Source organism: Ursus americanus, chromosome 4, assembly GCF_024610735.1.
Source record: "Ursus americanus isolate L20-20 chromosome 4, mUrsAme1.1.p, whole genome shotgun sequence".
Lineage (NCBI taxonomy): Eukaryota > Metazoa > Chordata > Mammalia > Carnivora > Ursidae > Ursus > Ursus americanus.
The window spans coordinates 99,267,833-99,291,984 of NC_142130.1; the positions used below are offsets into that span (position 1 = coordinate 99,267,833).

General features: G+C 46.7%; 1 protein-coding gene across 9 annotated transcripts in view; it reads left to right on the forward strand.

The window, feature by feature from the left end:
* Nucleotides 1-3,538: 3,538 nt before the first annotated feature.
* The window catches only part of PCNT (pericentrin), a 129,981-nt gene continuing 109,367 nt past the window's right edge, over nt 3,539-24,152 (forward strand). For 6 of the 9 annotated variants that reach the window (XM_045776968.2, XM_045776976.2, XM_045776970.2 and 3 more), the window contains exons 1-2: nt 3,540-4,084; nt 6,876-7,079. In XM_045776968.2, coding sequence (XP_045632924.2) covers nt 4,028-4,084; nt 6,876-7,079 — 261 coding nt within the window. In that variant the 5' untranslated portion in view covers nt 3,540-4,027. Of the gene's footprint in view, nt 4,085-6,875; nt 7,080-24,152 lie in introns of all 9 variants that reach the window. The other 3 variants (XM_045776969.2, XM_045776971.2, XM_045776972.2) reach the window with 1 other exon arrangement.

Here is a 24,152-nt window from a genome sequence, read left to right on the forward strand (position 1 = left end):
TGGGTTAGGGGTGGGAGGCAGCTGCATCCATTCTCCATGCTCCTCAGGGGTCTCCCCTCCCTTCATCCATTGTTACCTCCAAGGCACCAGCAGGCCCCCAGCCCCTTCTAGGTACCCTCAGAGCCAGATGGGAGTGAAGCCTGGACACCAGGAGGACAGGGTGGGGGCATCACGTCCCTGTGATTTCAGGAAACTCTGGACGGCAGAAGGGGCAGCACGGGGAGCTGAGCAGTGACTTGCTTAGGGGCTTTCCTAGTGGGGCTTTCTTGGTGGGTCCACCCCACAGGCTCCTAGCCATCACCTTGCAGGACTCAGGGCCGCACGGGGCTACCACTCCTCCAGGCGAGGATGTGGTTGCAGGAATGGGACTGTCCTGCAGGGATCCTGGCCTGGAGAGGGGTGGGGGCGCCTAAGGACAGGACCCCTGGTCAGGTCAGAAGTTGGTGGCTGGAGATAAGCACTCCAGCGCTGGGGGGAGGGGGGCCGGGGACACCTAGCAAAAGCAGCCCTTTATAAATGACCCTTCACACAGAGCACAGGGCACAAAACTGACAAGGGGCTCTTCATTTGTATAGGCTTTACATTTCAGGTTACAAATTAATCAGTTTGTAGTTTCCCAGCTAGTGAAGTGGATGTAACAGATTGGATATTGGAGCCTGTGATCCCATCCAGGGCCGGGGCGGGAGTGAGGGCTCAGCACACTTGCAGCACCCCCTCAGTGCAGCTGAAACAAACACTTGAATCAGATGGCCAAAAGTTGCCTAAAGGCCTCTGAAATTGCCCATACACTTCAGTGTTTATGGTTTTGTATGTATCACAACCCTAACATTCAAACAGGAGGTCTGTGTGTGCCCAAAAATTTAGCTAAGCTACTCAAGGTAACCGGTATACATAACACATCCCAGTGTGAGTTTGTTAGACTGTTTTTAAAAAATAAAGTTATTTACTTAGAGTTATTTAAAGTTTGTATTTACAGAAAAATCAGGAAGATGGTATGAGAGTTCTCACAGTGCGTGCACTCACCCTGACGGCACTGACTTCGACCCTGGTCACCTGGCTCAGGTGTGTTTGCCAGGCTTCTTCGCTCCACGGTTACTATTTTTCTCCCCTTTCCACAGTCCTCTATGGGAGGAAGTCACTGTGCACAACTCATACTTAAGGAGTGAGAGTCAGGTTTTCCTCCTTGGGGGTGAGTATCTACATAATTTATTTGGACAGCATTTTATTAAAAATAAATTGAGAGTCAGATCAATAACATTGTCTAGAATGTCTGTAGAAATGATTCTGGGGTTCTAGGGAACATAGACTAAAAACCAGTGAACAAAGCTGTGTGGGAAGACTGTGGGCATGTGCCCCGTGGAGTCTTACGTGTATTGCAACACGTAAAGGTTGAGAGGGGGAGGCTCGGGGACTATAACTGCTCTTGGAAAGTTGACCCAGTGCTCTGCCGGGGTTGCCTGCCCGACCCCTGGTCTTGTGAGCCCAGTCTTGTGTTTGCTCAAACCCCTGAATTCTGCAAGGTAAGACTGAAAGCTCCACTGCCCAAGGGCTGTGCTCTGACCCTGGAGAAGTGCTTTCTCGTGGTTGAGCTTCCGGCACTCTCCGAGGGAGATCTGTCTCAGTTGTGGTTGCTTATAATCACACATCCTCACTGAGGGTGGAAGATGGGGTTGTGCTGCCCACGCTGATGGAACGGCACTATTATGATTACCCTTGTTCCGTCTCAGAGGAGAGAGAGGGCAGGGAGTGCACAGCCTAACACAAACCCTGTCCAAGTAAAGGTGCAGAACAGTAAGCAGAGCAGAAGGAACCCCCAAAACCCAGGCCGTGTCTCCCGCAACACTGCCCAGAGCAAGGCTGTCCACCGCAATCTTGCTTTTTGTGCTACTTTGTCTCTAGCAGCAGGCCGCTTGAATCGTGTCATCGTACGTGGCTTTACACAGGCCCAGTCTGCAGCCGCGGCGTTTACATCTCCTGTGGGGTACGGGGGCAGAGCCGTCCAGTCTCCCATGCCTCTTCCTGAGCTCGGGACGCCCACCTTGTCTTTGTCATCTGCCTGAGCTCTGCAGTTCCCTAATCCTGCAGCTGAACCGTGGCGCTGTTTGACGTACAGACTGCTTTCATTTTCCATTTAACGGTAAACTGGACACTCCAACAGGAATGAGGAGAGTCAAAGTGAGACTGAGAATGGGAAAGCCCCCAGCTCCCCCGGTGCCCACGCTGGCGGAACGCTCTCTCCACGCGGTTCCACTACAGCGACGCAAGGCGCTGATCAGCCCCAGCGAGTCTAATTACACCAACAGCACTGGAGTGCTAAGTCCTGCGCCGGCAATAAAACCCTTGCATTGTTCCCCTATCTGAACAAACAGGTTCCAGTGAAGTTGGAAGCTGTGGAACAATGACTTCACAAGATTCCCACACAGACCATGAATGCATAACCAAAGTTATAGTCCTTTTTTTCTTTTAAGATTTTAACAGACTTTATTTTTTAAAGATTTATTTATTTTAGAGAGTGTGAGGAAGTGGGGTGAAGGGGCAGAAGGTGAGGGATAGGGAGAATCTCAGCAGAGTCCCCTCTGAACAAGGAGACTGACAGGGGCTCAATTCCGCAACTCTGGGATCATCACCTGAGCTGAAATCCACGGTCAGACGCTTAACGCACTGAGCCACCCGGGCGCCACACAGGCTGTTTTTCAGAGCAGTTTTAGGTGCACAGCAAAATTGAGCAGGAAGCAAAACATCCCTTTTTAACAGTCATTTAGGACACAATCGAAATTTACTCAAACATCCAAAGCCTTAATTCTTTTCCACTTATGAAGACTGTTTTTGATGTCCACTTAACTCGCTCTCTCTCCGGTGATCTAGAACTGGGTACAATCACAGTATCATTTAAAACTGCACCCTCACCAAATTTTCCTCAAGGAGACCAAAGGCCACTCAGCGAGTTGGCCCTAGGGAGCCCCTTCCACCCTGGGGTTCCTGTCCTAACAGGCATAGACATGGGTAAGTTTGCCTTCCCTGCCCTTCGGGGCCTCAGCCTGTCTCACTCACCACTGTGGGGTCCCCCCTAACTCTGACCCAGGGGAGTGCTCTATGGCGGAGGTGCGAGACCCATGACTGGGGGGGGGGGGCCCGGGGGCCCACCCCCACCCCGGTCAATCAGACGCTGCACTACCCCGGAGCTGCAGGCGGGAGGCAGACGCAGCCCATCAGAGGCCTGGACACGGCACTGTGTCCACACGGAGAAAAACACACAGGTGCAGGAGGGGCGCCACTCCCAGAGGCTTCCCGTCCCTGCAGCTCCGGGCCCGATTCCACTAGACTCTGGCTGTCCCGGGCGCAAGTCACACCACGCGGCGGGGCGCAGAGGAATGACACCCGGCTGGCGGTCAGAGAGCGTCCCGAGGAACGGGAGCGAGGCCTGCCAGCACCGAGGCCCTCGCTGAGAGCGGGCGGGCACGGGGCCAGACGTGCAGCTCGCCAAGTCGCCGCCTCCTGGACTTGCTCCGGGTGGACGCGACGGAGGGCGGCCACGCCCAAGTCCCAGCTAGCAAGACAGCGGACGAAAGCTGACAGCCACGCTCGCTCCAAGGCCGTTCTAGGTGCGGCCCGGGAGCTGGCGCCGGCGCACCCTCCGTACGCGCCCGCCGCCCTCCCACTGGGCAGCTAGGGCCCCTTCAAAACCGACCAATCACAGAGCGTTCCGAGCCTCTGCGCTCCGTCATTGGCCCTGCTGGAAGGTGGGATCGTCATCACGCCAATGGGAGGCCAGCGGCCGGCAGGGGCGGAGCTCCGTCCCGGTCGCACCACCCTGACTGCGCGTGCGTGAGGGCAGGAACGCGACTCCCCCCATTGGCGGCGGGGCCGACGGCGCACGCCGGGGGCGGAGCCGGGCTCACGTCTGCGTGACAGTTGTCGCGGGGGGAGGGTGAGCCCAGACTAGGGGGAGGGAGTGTAAATAGAGCGAAGGCAGCGGGGTGTCGACCCCGTCACCTCTCGGGCGACCCGCGAGAAGCCCCGGAGGGAGATGGAAGAAGATGAGCAAGAGCAGCGGCGCAGAAAGGTGGAGGCCGGGAGAGCGAAGGTAAACGGCAGCGCTTCATCCTCTTCCCGCTGTCCCAGCGTCGGTTTCCAAAGTTAGGTCCCGGTGACTGTTCCGTGCTTGGAGCGGCTGCGGGCAGGCAGGGACCGCCGCCAAAGTCTTGCCCTTCCCGCCGACTCGGCTGGAAGCCGCCTCCTGGCCGCCGCCATCTTGAATCCGCCGCCCTCTGCCCGGCCCCACCCCTGTGGCGGCCGTAGCCAATCACCGGCTGAGGACGTCGGGGGGGGGGGGCACGAGGAGACGGGGCGCGGGGCATGCCGGGGTGCGCGGGGCGGGGCGGGGCGGATCCCCGTGGGAGTGCACGGCGGGGGAGGGGCAGCGCCGGTGGGTGGGGGTGGGGGTGGGGGTGGGGGTGGGGGCGGGGGCGGGGGCGGGTCTAGGTCGCGCGCTGCCTTCGGGGCTCCCGCTCCCTCCCGCGTTTCCAGGAAAGCTGGCTCAGCAGCCTCTCGAGTCGCCGGGAAGTCTCGGCCAGTGGCGCTCTGATGGACACTGGTGGCCTAGGAACGCGCCGTCCCTGAGCGCCCGGCCACATTCCGCCCTCAGTAGAAGGTGGAGGCCAGGCTGGTAGTGAAGGGGACGGCGTTGTCCCCACGCCGAGCGTCCTCGTTGCCCTGGACAGCCGGCATGTCGCACACCTGTGCAGCCGCACCTGCCGCGGCTCCGCCTCCTAGAACCTGGGGCTCCTGGACGACTGACGGGAGCCACAGTGTGACTTACCTCCCTCTGGGCCTCATCTCCACTTAGGTTCATTTAAAACGTGTGCAGATTGTCGTTTCACTTGGAATTATGCAGCTTTTTTTTTTTTTTTAACGTGAAAAAGAAGTTTTGGAGTGGTGGTCTGGGAACACGTGAATTGTTTACATTGCAGAGTACCTCCCGGCGACCTGCTGCCTAATATTCCCTGGGGTCCAGGAGTTCTTGTAGCCTCGCTGCTGTTTCAGGCCTGTTGAGGAGCTGCGCAGGAGCCAGTCCGTCGTGCTGGTCTTCCTAGGGAAGCTCCACACCGGGACAGAGTCTGCTGGGACCCTAGGTTGTGGATGCCCCAGGGAACGCACTGTGCTTCTAGAGTTGTGTGGCTCCAGGGATGCATTTATCATCTTGCTTCTGCCCCAGTGTTCACATAAACAGTGGTGCTCTCTGTCAGGGGGCATATGGTGGGGATTAAGCCATGAGCCGAAAAGACCCCGGCTGGAGAGGCAGAGTGGATGGAACAGGCACTTTGGCTGTGACTCCCTGCCCCACCCCATTCTGGCTGTGTAGGGGAAGTTTCTTACCTACTCTGCCAAGGGGTGAGCGAGAGTCTGTTCAGTGTCACCCTGTTAGTGGGTAGAGCCGTGTGAAGTTGCTGTGCTTGAGGTCAGATGTGGCCAGACATTGGGAATTTCATGTGGACCAGCTTGTAGGAGATACTCAGTGCTTGTTTATTCCGTGGAGGGAACCACAGGGCCATTGCGTTAAAGAGGCCATTCACAACACGTAGTGACTGGTGTAGGAGCATCTAATGGCCGGGCGACAGGCAGAGGACAGAGTGGCCTCATTCAGGCTTTCCGTGAAGCAAAAACTTGTGCCTAGGGTTTGAAGAGGGAGGTGGTGGCGTGTTCTTTTTGCCTAAAGGCACCTGGCAGGTACATGGGCCAGGAGATGGAAATGAGCCGGAGTTTAATATTTGATGTGTGTTTTCCTCGAGCTTGCCATGGTTTGTAAGCGTGTGTAAACGTGCTTGACAGAGTGTTGAGGGTGATGAAGAAGGTTCACCTTGTTGCAGGAAGAAACAGGGCACCTCTTGTTGGAGACCCCAGGCCAGAGTCGAGGGAACCTGGGGACAGAGTTGATGGAGTGGGGCATAAAATGAGGACTATGGGGCTGGTTTGGAAGGCAGGGTGTCCTGAAGGCCTAGTTTTTCTCATGTAAGTAGCCTTATGTAATTTTTCTGCGTCTGTGAAGGTGTGCACTTCTGTTACATTTACACAAATGTTTGTTAAATGTGTTTGCTTTTATGAGCACAGCTGTCATTTGAAGGAGCCAATGTCTGCTCATGAAAGGCCGATGTTAGATCTCATACCTTTGAATAAGATCTTAGTGGGAGACGGTGTGTGAACAGAGTCTAAAACCCTTCAGTTCGAGGGACTGAACAGAGCTAGGTTGTGTCTTCTGATGGGTGACATTCTGTGGAGGTCCCTGGTGCATTGGTGAGCTGTGTCATGAAAAATAGAACATCTGATTCCATAAAGGAGGATCTTAGATTGACCTGGCTTAATTAATTTTTTGCTATTTCTGTACCTGCCTCAGAATCTATGGCTAGGAAGTTTTGGCTAGGCTATGTATTTCCTCGATTGGGGGGAAAATGGGGGCAAAAAGAGATTTAGCATTTATGTAGTTTTAAACCTTAAGCATGACTTGATTAAGCTATCAGTCTTTTAAATAGATGTATATTTTAAAATCATATTTTTCTGTGAACTGCCAGGGGCTAGAAAAGCTATTCTGCCAGTTGGCTGTATTGCTTTCTTTTGTCTGTATATAAGCATAATTAGCAGTTCTCTTTTTGAGACTTTTTGGATAGAATTCTGATCTTAAATGCTAGCATCGCCGATATTGATGAAGCAGAGTTTGTGGGACAGGGATCTGTTGGTTGACGTGGGTCTGGGGAGGTTTGGCTGAGTACACTGAGCCGGCCCCAGAGCCTCATGTTCCCCACGAGCTCACTGGCTTTGTGGTTCTGTTACTTTTTTCTTACTTACCTTTGCCTTTACTACTTCTCTACGTTTTTGCGCAGCTTGCTCACTTCCGACAGAGAAAAACAAAAGGTGACTGTACGCATCCGAAGAAAAAGACGGCGAAGAGGAAGGGCCCGGCTGTCGATGCGCCTGTCCAGGAGGAGAGCCCGGTAGCCACCGAGGATGGTGGACTCCTGGGAAGAGGGGACGTTTGCAAAGACACATCGTGCAGCGACACCCCCGATGGGGCAGGAGCAGCTCAGGTGGGTTTCCTCTTCACTGTGGTTTCGCATTTTGCTTATCTTGTAGATGTTGCCGGCGTCACTTTGGTCTGTTTCTGCCTGTCAGAGATGGGGAAAGAGTTTCACTTTACAAAAAGGGAATGCATTTTTGTGTTTTCACTCCTACTAAATGTCTTACCATCTCTGATTCTGGATTGAGTGAAGGCAAGTGTCAGTATCGGTTCTTGCTTTGAGAATGGAAATTTTATCGCTGTGAGTTCCTTGGGCGTGGCTGTACGCGTCAGCCCCTTTAACAGTTCTTTGGACGCTTAAACTGTGCTATTCCTTCACCTGCTTGTTCTTTCTCTTCTTCCTGAATGTTCGGTTGAAGAGGGATGGTTGAAGGTGTTGCGCGAACGGTGTCTTGCTGGATGAGGCACCACCATCCTGTCCTTGAGGCTCTGCAGGGACAGGTGTGGCCGGTTAGGGGATGTGGGGCCTGTGTGTCCTCCTGATGGCCTGTAGGTGGGCTTTCGTTGTGGCTGCTTCTGTGCATTCCTGAGGGCCCTGGAGCTGTGATTGTTCCTGGCTGTGCAGCAGAGCAGCTCCAGGTGTTTGCTGGAGGGAGCTGGAGGATGGTGGCCGAGGGCAGAATTGGACCAACAGTCACGATGCGTCTGGCCTGCTTAATTGGAAAAGTGGAATCACTGCCGGCATGTAACATTTGTGATATTCTACTCTCGGGGCCCAGCCTTTGGGTCAGCCTGATCCCCCACTGCAGGCCTGAGATTCACTGTCACCCTCTGTGCTCGTCCTGGGATAGGGCAGCAGCTCTCAGCAGCCGTGTCTGCATCACAGCTGTGCGAGTGGAAGAAAGCCGTATGGAGAGGCCGGAGAGTTTACTTCCAGTGACTGTTCTCTATGTTTTCTCCTAGGCTCCTTGAGGAGAAAAGCTCATAATTTATAATTAATAGTTATTTTATTTTTACTTTCAAGTCAGAGAAGTCTTTTTATTTTCAATTACATGTTCTATGTATTTTTGCTTTCATTTTGGAATAATGTTTGGCTTAACAAAGGATTTGCAAAAGTTAGCACAGGGTTCGTGGATACCCTTCACTTAGTTTCTTGAAATGTTAACATTTTGTGTTATCAGTATGATTATCTCTGTCAGTTTCAATTGACCCTGAAACGATACTGTGAGCTAATTGATAGAGCTTATTCGAATTCCTCCCACTGTCACACTACTGCCCTTTTCCTGGTCCAGGATTGTGGACCGCATCTTAGTGTCCTGCCGTCTTCGTCTACTCCAGTCTGAGACAGTTTCTCAGTCTTACCTCATCTTTATAAGTTGGACATCTTTGAAGAGTCCTAACTAGGTATTTTTTTTTAATTTAATTTTTATTTGAGAGAGAGAACACGCATACAAGTGGGGGAGTGTGAGGGGCAGAGGGAGAGGGAGAAGCAGGCTCCCCGCTGAGCAGGGAGCCGGATGCGGGGCTTGATCCCAGGACCCCGGGATCGTGACCTGAGCTGAAGGCAGACGCTTTACCGATTGAGCCACCCAGGTGTCCCCTCGCTCATTATTTTATGGAATGCCTGTCAGTTTGGGTTTGTTTGATGTTTCTTCCTGATTAAAATCCGTTGTGAGTTTTGGCGAGAACATGATAGAAGTGATGATGTTCCCTGCTCAATGCATGTGGTATTGATCCTTGATAGTCTCACTACTACTGGTATTGTCACCTTTGATCACTTAGTTACTGTGGGACCTGCCAGATGGCTGATAGAAGAGTGACTATTTTTACATTTGTAGTTAAAAGGGTATTGTGTGGAGATAGAGACCCCACAAAGCCCTATTTCTCATACTTTTCTCCACTAATTTTACCTTTCATTGATGATTCTTGCTCGCACCAGTTGTTATGGTGGTGTTGGCCAGATGATGATTTTCTCTTTCTGTCATTCTGTCTCCATATATTAATTGACATTCTGCTATAAGGAGAAACTGTCACTCCCCTCCCGTGTATTCACGTATTCAGTTGTTTATACCAGTATGGACTTAGGGACTTTTCTTTTTCTTTTTTTCCTTTTTTAAGTAAACTTTACAACCATTATGGGGCTCAAACTCATGACCCCGAGATCAAGAGTTGCATGCTTTACTGACTGAGCCAGCCAGGTGCCCCTGGGTTTTTATTCTGTGGGTTTTAATCCATCATATCAACTATATCAGTGTTTATTTTGTTGCTGAAATACATAGATTTGGCCATCGGGAGTGCCTTTGAATTGGCATCTTCCCTTCCAACATGTCCTCATTGTTTTTGGCACCCTAATTCCTTACATTTTGGCACCAAGATTTTCCAAGTTCATTTTGTCCTTTTCCTCTTATCAGCCAATTCTTCAAGGAGCTCTGATTTATTTTAGTGGAGAATGGTATTTAGAAATCAATATCTGGGTGACAGGTGTCCTTATTGTTATTGGGGTGTCTTTGCTTCTAGGCTGTTTCAACAGACAGAGCTAGGTCTCTGTTTCTTTGTCAGTCTGTGTGTATAATAAAAACCATGATTTCACACTAGTACCTTTAGTTCCTATCCAACATCACAGGAATCATTCTAGCTTTTCCCCCCTCTCCTTAGTCTTAATTCCTTTTACCAATAGTGAGAAACCTGGCTTGCTTACCTTAATGTACTTGCTTATTTTCTCCGTCTTAAGATAGACACAAATTACTTCAGAATTGCTAATCCTCACTCCTGTGAAAAACAAATTTACTAACTAGATTAGTTGTATATATAGTTGACCCTTCAACAGTAAGGGGGTTGGAGCACCGACAGCCCCCCTCCCCGTGCAGTTGAAAACAGTCCTCTAACTTTTGACTTCCCAAAACATAACTACTGTTAGCCTACTGTTGACCAGAAACATGATATAACAGTCGATTAACACATATTTTGTGTGTTTTCTGTATCACATACAGTATTCTTTTTTTTATTTTTTTAGGATTTTGTTTATTTGAGAGAGAGAGCCTGAACACGAGTTGGGGACAGGGGCAGAGGGAGAGGTAGAAGCAGACTCCCTGCTTGAGCAGGGAGCCCGATGTGGGGCTCGATCCCAGGACTCCTGGGATCATGACCTAAGCCAAAGGCAGACGCTTAACCCACTGAGCCAGCCAGACGTTCCTACAGTATTCTTATAATGAAGCAAGCTAGTGAAAAGAAAATGTTATTGAAGTCATAAGGAAGAGAAGATACATTTACAGTACTGTACTGTGTTTGTTGGAAAAAGTCTGTAAGTGGACCCCTGTTGTCCAAGGGGCAGCTCTAGTTCTTTTTGTCTTTATCATCCCAAAGTTTGTTGTGTAGTGTTCCACACTTGTTTAGTTTTTTTATTCTTTACTTCTTCGTTATAGTTATTTTATTCTTTTGTAATGCAGTTAGTTTTGTTTTATTGTTGTATCCTATTTTGGTTCTTCTCACATCCAGGTTGACTTTATTTAATTATTTTTTGAGTAGGTGAAACATAATTACCAAGATTCCAAAAATCAGAGTTGTACCTGATGTCATTACTTCCTCTTCGCTACCGCCGCATTCCTATCTAGGAGCGGTATGGTTGGATCCTGTGGTAGGTGTGTATTTAGCCTGTTAAAAATCGGCCAGAAATGGTCCTACAAATTGGTCGTGCCATTTTGCATTCCCATCAGCAATTCAAGTTCAGAAATACAAAGGAATGAGCTTTCAGAGACACGGAGGGGCCTCAAGTGCACATCGGTCAGTTGGCAGAAGCTGGGGACGGGCTGTACACTGTGTGGTTCTTCCGCAGAGCATCTGGAGGAGGTGAAGCTGCAGAGGCAGGAAACGGAGGAGCCTTGGCCCAGGTTGGTGGAGGGAGAGCTGAATCGGTGAAGCAGAGATCTTTTAGGGAAACTATGCTCTGTGGTCATGTAGATTTTAAAATATGTTAAAATACATTTGTATGCAAATTGAAAAACCATTTAGGAGGGACTGCAGGATGGAATGCAGCCTGTGACAGAAAGCCGTGCCAGTATTACCAGTGTACAAAACAGCCTCACTGGAGGGGGTGAGGGAAAGCTGCCGACCGGAGTCACTTTGGGAGTGAGTGGAGTTTGGAGGACTGAATGCGGAAGGAACCCTGTGTCAACAGTGGCTCTAGTTGATAAAGTTGTTTCGCATGAGAGCAAGGGTTAACGATTCTGGTACATGTACTTGTATGCTGGAATCGAGCAGTCAAGAAAGGACGGCAGGTGGCGGGAGCAAGGTGTCCCATTGTCTCGGACATGCTCACGCAGTGCTGCCACAGTTGGCCGTTGGGTTGAAATGAAGGTGAGGGCCCGTGGGGTCTGGGTGTATGGGGAAGGCCGTGGAGAGAAGGTCAACTGGAAGGAAAGGGAGGGAAGAGGTCAGGGGAGATTGGAAGGTCGTGCGTGAGTCACTAGAGCTGTCAGAACAGAGCACGGCGGACGTTGATTCTCCGTTCTAGAGGCCGGGTGTCCGACATCAAGCGTTATCAGGGTTGGGTTCTGGTGAGGCTGCTCACTGTGTCCTCACGTGGTCTCTCCTCTGTGTGGGGGACAGTAGTCCTATTGGATTAGAGTCCCATGCTAATATCTCCTTAAAAGCCCTGTCTCCAAATAAAGTCGCGATGGGGGTTAGGGCTTCCACGTAAGAATTCTGGGGGACATACTTCAGTCCATAACATTCTACCCTCTGGTCCCCCAAATTCATCTTTGTGCATATAAAATATATTGACCCCATCCCGGTGGCCCCAGAGATCTTCACTCTTTCCAGCACGTATTCCAAGTCCTGAGTCTCATCTAGATATCATCTAAATCAGACACAGGTAAGACTTGAGGTAGGATCCCTTCCAAGGCCCAGTTTCTCTCCAGCTGTGAAGCTGTGAGACCAAAGTTATGTGCTCCCCACAAATACAGTGGTGGAGCAGGCACGGGGTAGATCACCCTGCTCCAAAAGGGGGAACAAGGAAAGAATGAGGGGCAGTGGGTCCCCAGCAAGTCCAAAACCTGGTAGGTAAATTCTGTTGGATTTAAAAAAAAAAAAAAAAAAGATTTATTTATTTGAGAGAGAGACAGAACGAGCAGGGGCAAAGGGAGAAGCAGACTCCCCACTGAGCAGGGAGCCCAATGCAGGGACTCAATCCCAGAATCCTGGGACCATGATCTGAGCCAAAGGCAGATGCTTAAGTGACAGAGCCACCCAGGTGCCCCTTTGTTGGATCTTAAGGCAAAAAACATAATCCTCTTTGGCTGGATGCTGCTTTGTTCTCTGGGCCCACTGAGGCTGCAGCCTCACTCCGAGGCCCTAGGTGGTGACCCTGCCCTGAGGCACTGGGCAGACACTGTCTTGCTGGGATTGAGGAAGGGACGCCGTCTTCCGAAACGGAGGAGGAAACAGCCTTGCCCCGGGCCTTTGATGGGAATGGCAGCCCTAATGGCCCCTGTATCACTGTGAGGGTCATTCTTTCTTTTTCTGGAAGGATAACACGTGATCACGGACAGATAGCTTGTTTTGTGCTCTGGAGAATCCCAGAAGTCTAGAGGGTTTTCTGTGTTTCACCCTGTCTCTGTTTCCTGCGATGCAGACTGGCGGTGTCTCTGCTGGTGTGATCTGTAATCGCCCCTTCCTCCCGGCTGTGGCTGGTGTGGCCAACTGACTCTGTGGATGGTCTCTTTATCAAACAAGTGCTCAGCCACAGCCTTGGTGTTCTCCGCAGTATGGTAGGCAGAGAATTTTCCAAGTCTTCAAGTTCTGGCTCCCTTGGCTAGCATTCCTTCTGTGTACCTCTCCTCCGATTTTAGCGTGAGCCGTAAGGAGAAGCAGGCCACACCTGCCCAGCTGAGTATCCCGTTTCTTTGCTCACAAGTTCTACCTTCCGCAAAACACTGAGCACAATGCAGCCAAGCTCTTGGCCACGGGTTACCTTTGCTCCAGTCTCCCAACAGCACGTTTCCTGTTCCTCCTTCTCGAAGGCCTCACTGAAGGGCCTGTGGCGCCTGCGTTTTTCCAGCAGCCCCTGCCCATCACCGGTTCCAAAGCTGTTTCCACACGTGTAGGCGTTTGTTACAGCAGCACCCACTGCGTCTTGGTCAGCGAGGCTCTGTGACAAAGCACCACAGGCTGGCGGCCCAGACAGCAGACAGTTGTTCCCGCACAGTCCGGAGGCCGTACATCTGGGGTCAGGGTGTTGGCAGAGCCTGTTTCTCCTGAGGACTCCGTTCCTGGCTTCCAGATGGCTGCCTTCTCCACGTGGCCTGACGTGACAGAGCTCTCCGGGGTCCCTTCCTCTTATAGGGACACTAGGCCCCACCCTATGAGTTCATTTAACCTTAATCACCTCCTTGGAGGCCCTGTCTCCAAATACTGTCACAAGGGCGTGTGGGGCTTCAACACAGGAATTTGGGGGACACAAGTCAGTCCATAATAGGCAACTATATCAGGAGGGAGGACGTGATAAATCCGGAGGTCATATTTAGAGAAAGGCTGTTGCAGTCTGCTTGGCGAGGTGGCAGGAATGGGGTGCTTGGGCCTTCACGTTCTGAGACTGTGAAAGAGATCATTATCTTTGTCTTTTAAAGGACAGAACGTATTTGCCTGTGGATCAGAGTCAGCTGGACGTTCAGAGGCTCAGGCTAGAATGTCCAAACTGGAGGAGGAGCTTCTGAGCAAGCAGAACCTCGCTGGAGATGTGGTCTGGGGGTGGAGGAGCTTCAGGCCCAGCTGGCTCTGTGCCCTGGCATTCCCTGCCATCAGGGTCACCGTTCATTTCTTAACGTCTTGTCACGTTTAATGTGAAGTTTGAAGGCTAGGTGTTACCTCCTGCGTCATGGATTCACTTTGTTGTGTCTGAGCTGGTGTCTTCTCTCCTCTCACTGGGAAGCGACCGGCCTGGTTTCTAGCCTGGGGTGCAGTCGGTGTCTGTGGAGCGGTGGGTCAGAAGAGCAGGCGGCGGGCGTGCCAGCGGGCGTCCTTGGGCCCCTGTGTGCGGAAGGAGTTCAGTTGCCCAGGGTGGGGTCGTCGTTTCCTGGGCAGTCCTGCCAGCGCCCGCTGTGCTCCCGGGGTGACCATGACTCCTGGTGAGGGGCCCTGCCACCCAGAGACCTCTGCCTGTAGCTTCACGCCATTTTTAGTGGAGACACTGATGGCTGTGACCTAGTTTTCGCTATGTAGGAAAGTTCAGTTAATTCTGAGTTATCTCAGCCATTTGAGGGGTTTGGGGGAAGAGTAGTGCAGAAGTGGTTCCGTCCTTGCCCTTGAGGACAGGGAGGGAAGTGTGGCCAGGGATCTGCTTTCATACAGTGACCAAGGCAAAGCATTTTGGTTTTTTACTTTAAACTGTTATTACAAGTAGTAATTTTCTACTTCAAGCAGGTTTTTAAACCCAGAGGCTGTTGAAATGTGTGGGCTCTTTCTCTAGAAAGATGTGTGTGCTCATTCAATCAAAATTTTGCTTAGAGGGACGCCTGGGTGGCTCAGTCGGTTAAGAGTCTGACTCTTCATCTCAGCTCAGGTCTTGATTTCAGGGTTGTGAGTTCAAGCCCCATGTTGGGCTGCACGCTGGATATGGAGCCTACCTGAATTTTTTTTTTCTGCTTACCATGCGTTGTTTGTGAATGCCGGCAGGGATCCTGTGCTAATTTTCTGTGCTGGGGGCTTCCCCCGCCCAGCAGTTCTGCTTCTCTGAGTTGTCCAGAATTCCTCTGCAGTCTTGGCGGCTACGGACAAGGGAGTACGGACGAGGGAGAGACACTCCTCTTTGTGTCTGCTGGCCCTTAAAATGGTGGGCAGTGGTCAGGCATCCGACAAAAGCTGTTTCTCAGAGTTGTTACCTTAATGAACTAACGGTAGTCATAAGCTAAAAATGTAATCGTCAGATGTTATCCCTCCTGGTTCTCAGACATCTGTTCTTAAGGGTTCCAAAAGCCCGAAGTTCTACACAGGGCGTTTAATTCCCTTGATCTGTACACTCTGCCCCCCACTTTCTTTCGTAATGTAGCTGCTGAAGCAATCTGTTGTTGATCCTGAAGAACTGACCGTATTTTGGATTTTGTTGTTTGCATCCCAGTGGGTTGTTGGAAAGGTTCCTCTGACACCCTGTCCCTCTGGTGTGTAGTTTCTCTAAACTGGTACTTCAGTCTAGACTGGAGGCTTGATCAGATTATGGTAGTTGGTTTTTTAAAATTAAATTTCCTTTCAAAATTTTATTTAAATTGAGTTTAGTGAACATATTGCGTATTATTAGTTTCAGGGGCAGAGCTCAGTGATTCATCAGTTGCAGATAACACCCAGCGCTCATCACATCACGTGCCTCTTTAATGCCCGCCCCCCAGCTACCCCATCCCCCGACGCCCTCCCCTCCAGCAGCCCTCCGTCTGTTTCCTGGAGTTGGGAGTTCATGGTGGTCGTTTTAATGGCAGGAATATTTAGTAGTTGTTGCGCACTTCTGTCAGAAAGCGCGCAGGGCCTGGTGGTGTCTCGTGGTGCTACGGTTACCAGCGGCTCTAGGCCCGGTCTGCGTGCTTGTCCACTTCAAAGGCCCTCGTGAACTTTCTGTCTCAGGTTTTAGTGGCCAGTGTGGGCTATTGCCTAGAACTGTTACTTCACCAGTGCTGCCATTCCTTCCTTATTGACTGCCGTACTCTGTAAGGACAACTCCCCTTCATCGGTTTTTTGGTTACCCTGAGGTCCAGTTTGTACTGGGAAGGCAAGGAAAATGCCTCGTTCTTTTCCTTCAGTCACCGGTGTAAAAAAGTTACTCATTTCCTTGGCTCCACTCTCCAGAGGTGACCAATGATTTGTCATGAGCACCTCTGACGACTGTCACTGTGCTGCTCAGATTTTCCCATCTTTGACCAGGGAGAGCGTCTTTAGTTTGACCCTCCACCATCATAACTATGATGGCGGCCTTGGTTTTGGAAACAAAATGTTGTGGGTTAGCTTGTGCATTTCTGCCCCGGGCCTGGAGCAGCCATTTCTCCAGGACTCCTGGCTCCTCCTAGTGGGAAACAGTGTTCGGAAACACGATCTGGACATTAGGGGTTTCATTGTTTCAAGGTCATGTCAGTGAATACTTAGGGTTTTGTTTTACAGTTTATGAGTTAATACTGAGATTTTCAGGTTAATAATTTACGATTCTACTACTTAAGTCTGAAATTTTGAAACATATGTTTCTAACGTGAACATAATTACCCAGTTGCTTTTCTCTATACATTTTTAAAATACCAACATTATTAATAACCATGTGATTTCTCTGCCTCTTTGCATTTTCTGTCCTTTAGGTATTTTCCACAGTGAGTGCAGTCAAATTACTTCGTTTTAAAGTCACTTGAAATAGTTCTGCTCTATGTGATTAAGCCAGTAACTTCATATATTTATACTCATTTGTTTTATTTTCTCCTCACGTTTTAGGGATTTTGTTAGCTTGTTTTAGTTTTACCATTACGTAAAACATCAACGTGGTTCCAAAATTAAATCTATAAAGTCAAAGTATATTCAGATAATTTGACTAATATATGCCTCTCCCTTACATACTATTTCGTTCCTTGTTTTCTAGCTAACTATTTAAATTAGTTTTTTGCTTATTGTTACATTTCTAAAAATAGAAGCAAGTATGTGCATCTATTCCTCACCATGTATTTCTTCAGTAGCAGGACACTCTACATACTTCTCTGTATCTTGCTTGTTTCCCTGACAGTGTCCTGGCAATCACACCACAGCAGTTTAACCATCTGACTCTTGATCTTCGCTCAGGTCTTGAAGTTAGGGTCGTGAGTTCAAGCCCCATGTTGGACTCCATGCTGGCCGTGAGTCCTACTGAAAAACAACCAAATAAATGGTTTATTATCTAAAAAAAAAAATGGGAAGTAGTTTTTTATGTTTACCAACATATTTGCCAATTCCAGGGCTTTTGTTTGTTGGTGTCGACCCCATTTTTCATCAGGTATCATTTTTCCTTCGGCCTGAAGAACTTCCTTTCAACAGTTTTTTTGGTAGTGCAGGTCTGCTGATGCATTTTCTTGTTTTTTTTATTTTTGTTGTTGTTGTTTGTTTGTCTGAAAAGGACTTCATTTTGACTCTTTAAAAGAAATTTTTGCTGGATGTAGAATTTGAAGCTGACGGTTTTGTTTTTGCAGCAAATGTACCATGTGGTTCCATGGTCTTTGGGCCTGCATAGTTTCTGAAGCTGTCTGCTGTCGTGTCTTCATTCCTCTTGCTGCTGCAGAGTCTTTCCTCTCTTTTCTTTTTTGGGTAGTTTTAAAAACTTTTGTTTTTATTTCTAGTTTCAGATTGTTTCATTATGATGAGCCTGGGGAGGTTTCCTTTGTGTTTATACTGCTTGGGATTTGTTGACCTTCATGGCACTTTGGGTTAGTTTTCATTAAATTTGGAAGATTTTTGGCCATTTCTTCAAATACTTTTTCTCTTTCCTCCCATCCCTCCCACTCTGTGAATTTCAAATCTATATACTGCAAATTGTTTAGTGTTATCCTATGGGTCGTTTATTCTTTGCTTTATTTACTTATTAAATTTTTTTTTCCAGTCTGTGTCTCTCTGTGCTTCTTTTTAGATAAGCTTCTATTGCTATATTTTCAAATAACTGATCTTTTCTTTGGCAGTGTCTACTTTATTAATCCAATACAGCAAATTTCTTTTTGTTTCAGGTATTTTGTTTTATTTTTTATTTTTTTACTCCTCATTGTGTTCATGTATTCCTTTAAATACTGGTTATCAATATAATAGCTATTTTAATGTCCTTGTCTGCTAATTCTATCATCTCTGTCACTTTTGGATATATTTCCATTGGACTGATTTTTCTTTTAGTTATGGGTCACATTTCCCACCTTTTGGCATGTTTAATAATTTTTGATTGGATGTCAAGCATTGTCAGTATTACATTGCTGAGTGTCTGGACTTTGCTGGTTTGGCTTTGTTTTGCTAAGCATTTGAGTTAAAAAAATTTTTTTTCGGGGCGCCTGGGTGGCACGGCGGTTAAGCGTCTGCCTTCGGCTCAGGGCGTGATCCCGGCGTTCTGGGATCGAGCCCCACATCAGGCTCCTCTGCTGTGAGCCTGCTTCTTCCTCTCCCACTCCCCCTGCTTGTGTTCCCTCTCTCGCTGGCTGTCTCTATCTCTGTCAAATAAATAAATAAATTCTTTAAAAAAAAAAAAAAAAATTTTTTTTCATTGTTGACTTGTAGGGATTCTTGTTTTTTTTTTTTTTTTTTTAAAGATTTGTTTATTTGAGGTGGGGAGGGGCCTCTCATCTCATTGTGAGCACTAAGACAGGGGAGGGGCATGGGGCATGGGGCAAGGAAGAAGGAGTCTTAAGCAGACTCCATGTGGGGTAAAGAGCCAGTTGCACAGCTCGATCTCATGACCCTAAGATCATGATCTGAGCCAAAACCAAGAGTTGGACACTTAACTGTGCCATCCAGGTGCCCTGATTTGTAGGAATTCTTAATATTCTTCATATTTGTCGTATGTTAGATATATGTACTGTGAACGTTTTTCCTCAGTCTTGCTTTCTTTGATGAAGTTGAATTTATTAGTTTTTCCTATGGTAAGTGCCTTTCGTGTCCTGTCCAAAGAATTTCTCTTAGCCGTAAGATTGTGGAGACATTTTTCTATGTCTTTTGAAGGTTTGTGGTTCTGCTTTCTGTGTTTAAATCTATGATTCATCTCAAGTTACTTTTTGTGTATTGAGTACCTTGACTTTTAGAACTATAGTTTTCCTAATTTTTGAAAAAAAATTTTTTTGGGAGTTTTGTCTATTTAAGTAATCTCTGTTCCAAGTGTGGGGCTTGAACTCGCAACCCCGAGATGAAGAGTTGTATGCCCTCCCAACTGAACCAGCCAGGTGCCCCTGATTTTTTGAACTTTAATAAATGGAGTAATTAGTATGCATGTCTTGAGTCTGGAACTTTTTATCCAGTGTCTTATCCAGGTTCATCCATGTTAAGAGCTATAGTTTATTCATCTTTGTTGTTGTGTAGTATTTCATTATGCGAGTGTACTTCCGTGTGTTTGTTCCACTGTTAATTGGCTCTTGCTGTGTACATTCTCACACAAGTGTCTTGGTGTACATGTGCACATGTTTTTATTGAGGCTATAGTTACTTAGTTATTGGATCATTATACATGTATGTGTTCAACTGTGTAAAACAGTTTATGTTTTTTTTTTTTTTAAAGATTTTATTTATTTATTCAATAGAGATAGAGACAGCCAGCGAGAGAGGGAACACAAGCAGGGGGAGTGGGAGAGGAAGAAGCAGGCTCATAGCAGAAGAGCCTGATGTGGGGCTCGATCCCATAACACCAGGATCACGCCCTGAGCCGAAGGCAGACGCTTAACCGCTGTGCCACCCAGGCGCCCCAACAGTTTATGTTTTTAGTAGTGACATGTAAGTTTTGTCCCATAACATCTGTGATTGGTATTGACAGTCTTTATTTTTTTCCTTCTTCTTTTTTTTGTTTTTCCTCTATATTAACAGTTTGGTGGAGTGGAGTGTTTGTTGTTGGTTTGTTTTTGTTTTTTTTTTTAAGATTTTATTTATTTATTTATTTGAGAAAACAAGCAAGCGAGTGTGGGGAGGAGCGTAGGGAGAGGGACAGGCAGACTCAGTGCGGAGCATGGAGCCTGACATGGGGCTCAGTCTCCTGACCCTGATGTCATGACCTGAACCAAAATCAAGAGTTGGAGGCTTAATCAACTGAGCCACCCAGGTGCCCCAAGTGAAGTGTATTTTAGGGTCCTACAAGATTGAGCAAACATTCAAAGAAATTAGTGTGATTCATTAACAGACTCAAAGAGAAAAGTCATATAATCATCTGAGTTGCTACAGAAGAAGTATATGTTTTTATGAGAGTGTGACCTGTGCTTTTCTCTTCTTGCCAGTGCTGCCCTTGTCTGATGAGCTGAGAGGTTTCCTTTGCTCTGTGGATGAACCTGTGTAGGATGGTGAAGACTGTGGGGACTGAGGTTTTGTTTGTGGAAAAGTTTTAATTACGGACTCCATTTTTTTGATAGTTGTCAGACTATTTACGAATGTTTTTTTCTCAGAATTTGTTTTTCCATCTGAACTTCCAGTTTTTGGCATTAATATTTTCATAAGAGTATTCTCTTTTTAATGGCCATGGCATCAGTATTGATGACCCTTTTCATTTTTTAAAGGTGAGTGTTTGTGCCTTTATTAGTCTCACCGCAAGTTAATCCTTATTATTCTTATAAAAAATTAACTGTAGGGGTGCCTGGGTGGCTTAGTCAGTTGAGAGTGTGACTCTTGGTTTTGGCTCAGATTATGGTCTCATGGGTCATGGGATCAAGCCCTGTGTGTGTGCGCTTGCTTACTTTGAAATAAATAAATCTTTAAAAAAAATTATAGCCTTTATTCTTTTATGTACTATATTTATTTATATTTCTTTAATTTCTGCTCTTACTGTATGTAGTTTTTTATTTTAAATTACACTTGGTTTTAATTTTGTTGTTTTTCTATCTTCTTGAGGTAGATACACAGATCATTGATACCCAGGCTTTAAAATACATATATGCAGCAGGCTTACTGGTTTTTCTCTGTGTGTGACTTTACCTTTGTTCACAATTTAAAAAATTTTTATTATTTTCAGGACAAGTTATTTCTAATTACACGCTTATTTTAAAATATTTATGTGCATAGGTAAAGTAGCATGTTAAGAGTGCCTGGCTGGCTCAGTCAGTAGGGCATGCAACTCTTGATCTTGGGGTTGTAAGTTTGAGCCCCACATTGGGTATAGAGATTACTTAAAAATAAATCTTGGGCTCCTGGGTCGCCCAGTTTTTAAGTGTCTGACTTTGGCTCAGGTCATGATCTTGGGGTCCTGGGATCGAGCCCCAAGTCAGGCTCCCTGCTTAGCGGGGAGTCTTTTTGTGCCTCTCCCTCTGCTCCTCTACCCTGCTTGTTCTTTCTCTCTCTCTTTCTCAAATAAATAAATAAAATCTTTAAATAAAAGTAAAAATAGTCTTTAAAAACAGTAGCATGTATAGGGTGGAGTCATCATTATCTTCCTCCTATATGCTGAGTTTTGAATTAGATTTCTTGATGAGGCCATTTTATGTTATAATTATGCATATGGCATTGGTGCTTAAGAAGCAGATATTTTGACTTTCTCTCGTCATACAGTTGTATATCATGAGTTCAATCAGAAAAGTGAAGTTTTTTCATATTCATTGTAAGATAATGATCATTCTTGATGATTTACTGTGCCTCTCATCTAATTGTGAGCACTAAGACAGGAATAATTGTGTGTTTAGAATAATGATCTTCTGAAAAGTAGACTTCAGGAAAGCAGTCACTGTTCCAAGCCTGGCACAGCTCGCTGTGCGGCAGAACCGTTCACAGGCACAGAGGCTCCCTGCACGGCAGCTGTGTCTGGGTCGGTGCCCCCTTTATGTCACTGTTGTTCTTTGAACATGACTATGTTCAAACATGAACATGATCTTTGTTTTACTTTGCCCATATGGAACTTTTTAGAAGTTTCACTTTTATGGGAGTTTAATGAGCTTACCGAATAGTATAAGATGAGATGAATGTATGTGTGTAAGAGATAGTAATGTTTTCCAACATGTAATAAATTTCTTAATTTGGTTTTAAAAGTATACTTTATGGGAGACATTTGTGACTTAAATGCTCTTTAGACATAGGAAAATAACTGAAAAACTTACCCCAGGAAGAACAACGCCTGAAGTGGAAAATGCCCAGTTGGCCCTTGGTTGTTTCCCTTGTGGTCTCCTTTGCTGAGGCACGGCCCCCTCCAGTGGTGTAGGTGTGGGTGGGTTTATTGTGCCATGAAACCTGCTAAGCTGGGTCAATAAGTCTGTCAGTTAACTCAGTGTATAAGTTCTTTTTTACGTTGAGTGTTTTCGTTTTAAGACCAAAAGACTAAAAAAAATTGGAAATTGCGGGGGCGCCTGGGTGGCACAGCGGTTAAGTGTCTGCCTTCGGCTCAGGGCGTGATCCCGGCGTTATGGGATCGAGCCCCACATCAGGCTCCTCCGCTACGAGCCTGCTTCTTCCTCTCCCACTCCCCCTGCTTGTGTTCCCTCTCTCGCTGGCTGTCTCTCTCTGTCAAATAAATAAATAAAATCTTTAAAAAAAAAAATTGGAAATTGCAAATAGCTTGAAAATACAGCATAATATGAAAATTCTTTAGTGAAAATTAATTTGTGAAAGTTTACATATTATAATTTTGATATACCCTTTCAGATAAAGATTCTAAAGTCTTAGGGTAAAGAAAGTAAATTGCTCCTCTGTGCAGAAAACACAGGCACATTATCGAATTCCAAGAATATATAAAGCATGTTTGTAAGCAACTGTAAGATTTGAGTTTTTTCAGGAGATTATAAGCAAATACAGAATTGCGAAAGGACTTATAGTAAATGTTCAGGGTCTAGCCATCTTCCTTCGTAATTTAAGTGGAGTGCACAATGAAAAGATATTTTACTTTAATCACTGCAGTAGTCCTCTCCATTCTGGCAGTTAACTGAGAAATGTTAGAAAGCAGTATTTGATCTTTCAGTTGTGTGTCAGGACAAAATAAGTACAGGCCATTCCTTGTAAAAGGACCATCCAAAAATTGCTCAGAGGTCAAGAATTTTAGAGGAAAATCACCTTCACAAAAACTTCTATTGAAGATTTAAAATGTAGGGTTGTAGAAGGGTTACAGAGTATATTCCAGAGCTCTTCCAACTCCAATTTGTGTGGATAACCACCATTATCATCTGGGTCCGATGGACCCTCTTTACTTTTTGTTTAAGTTGTTTCGCAAGTAATTTACAGGAGTAAGAATAAAGCAGTAAAGGGGATGCTGGGTTGATCAGTCAGTTAAGCGTCCAACTCTTGATTTTGACAGGTCATGATCTCAGCGTTGTGAGATAGAGCCCCGTGTCGGGCTCTGTGCACAGCAACGGAGTCTGCTTGTCTCTCTCCCTCCCCCTCTGTCCCTCCCCTTGCACCTGTGCTCTCCCTGTCTCTGTCTCTCTCTAAAAATGAATAAATCTTAAAAAAAAAATGAAGCGGTAAGTTAAAATGATATTAACAATTTTGACACCTCTTTATATCAAGTAAATGTTGGCACCTAAGGATAAATGAAAGAATATTGATAAGCCTTTAGCAAAGTGGGATGGTGGAGGTTCTGGATGTAAAATATCGTGAATTGGAGTCCTTCATATGAGTGACCGACTGGATGAGACTACCATGCTTCAGATACATTGTTTTGTTCACTTACTGATTCCTGATTTTGAGAAAATTGGTTGAGTATCATAATCTGAGACTTCATTTTTACTGTTAATTTTGCCATCATCCTTGGCCTCAAGTGCTGCCCTCTTTGCATTCATCTTTTAATTCATTTGATGATTGTGAAAGTCTTCACTGTCGGTTTTCTTCTCATTGCCATTTTGGGAGGAAAATGAAAAGTTCTTAATGAATTGTCGTTCTGGAGACAGGCTGAGGGATGGTCTCCAGTGATTAAGAAAACAGAAGGGTGGTGACTTCAGTGCACTGCCTCCTCATCCTTTAGGCAGCTCCCTTATTTTCTCATTAGTTTGGCTGTTGTTAGCATAGTTGGGAAAAACTGATGAATGTGATGACGTAATTCTTAGGATGATGAAGTGGCATCATGATAGAGGAGAACAAGATTGCTCAGATCCATCTGGGATCTTAGAGATATACAGGGTTAGTGGATCCATGTTGTAATTGCAAGATAAAATATATTTTACTCTTTTTAAAGATTTTATTTAACAGAGATAAAGACAGCCAGCGAGAGCGGGAACACAAACAAGCAAGGGGAGTGGGAGAGGAAGAAGCAGGTTCCTAGCACAGGAGCCTGATGTGGGGCTCGAACCCAGAACACTGGGATCACGCCCTGAGCCGAAGGCAGACACTTAACCGCTGTGCCACCCAGGCGCCCCTACTCTTTTTTTTTTTTAAGAAGTAAATTTTTTTCATTGTGCTTTAGAAGACCCATAAGAAAGAAAATTTATGAAATATTAGTCCCCCAAAGAGTTATAACTGCCTGAAAAAGAAACAACAGTTACAGTTGGGTCCAGCAGACCCTGATACATACCCAG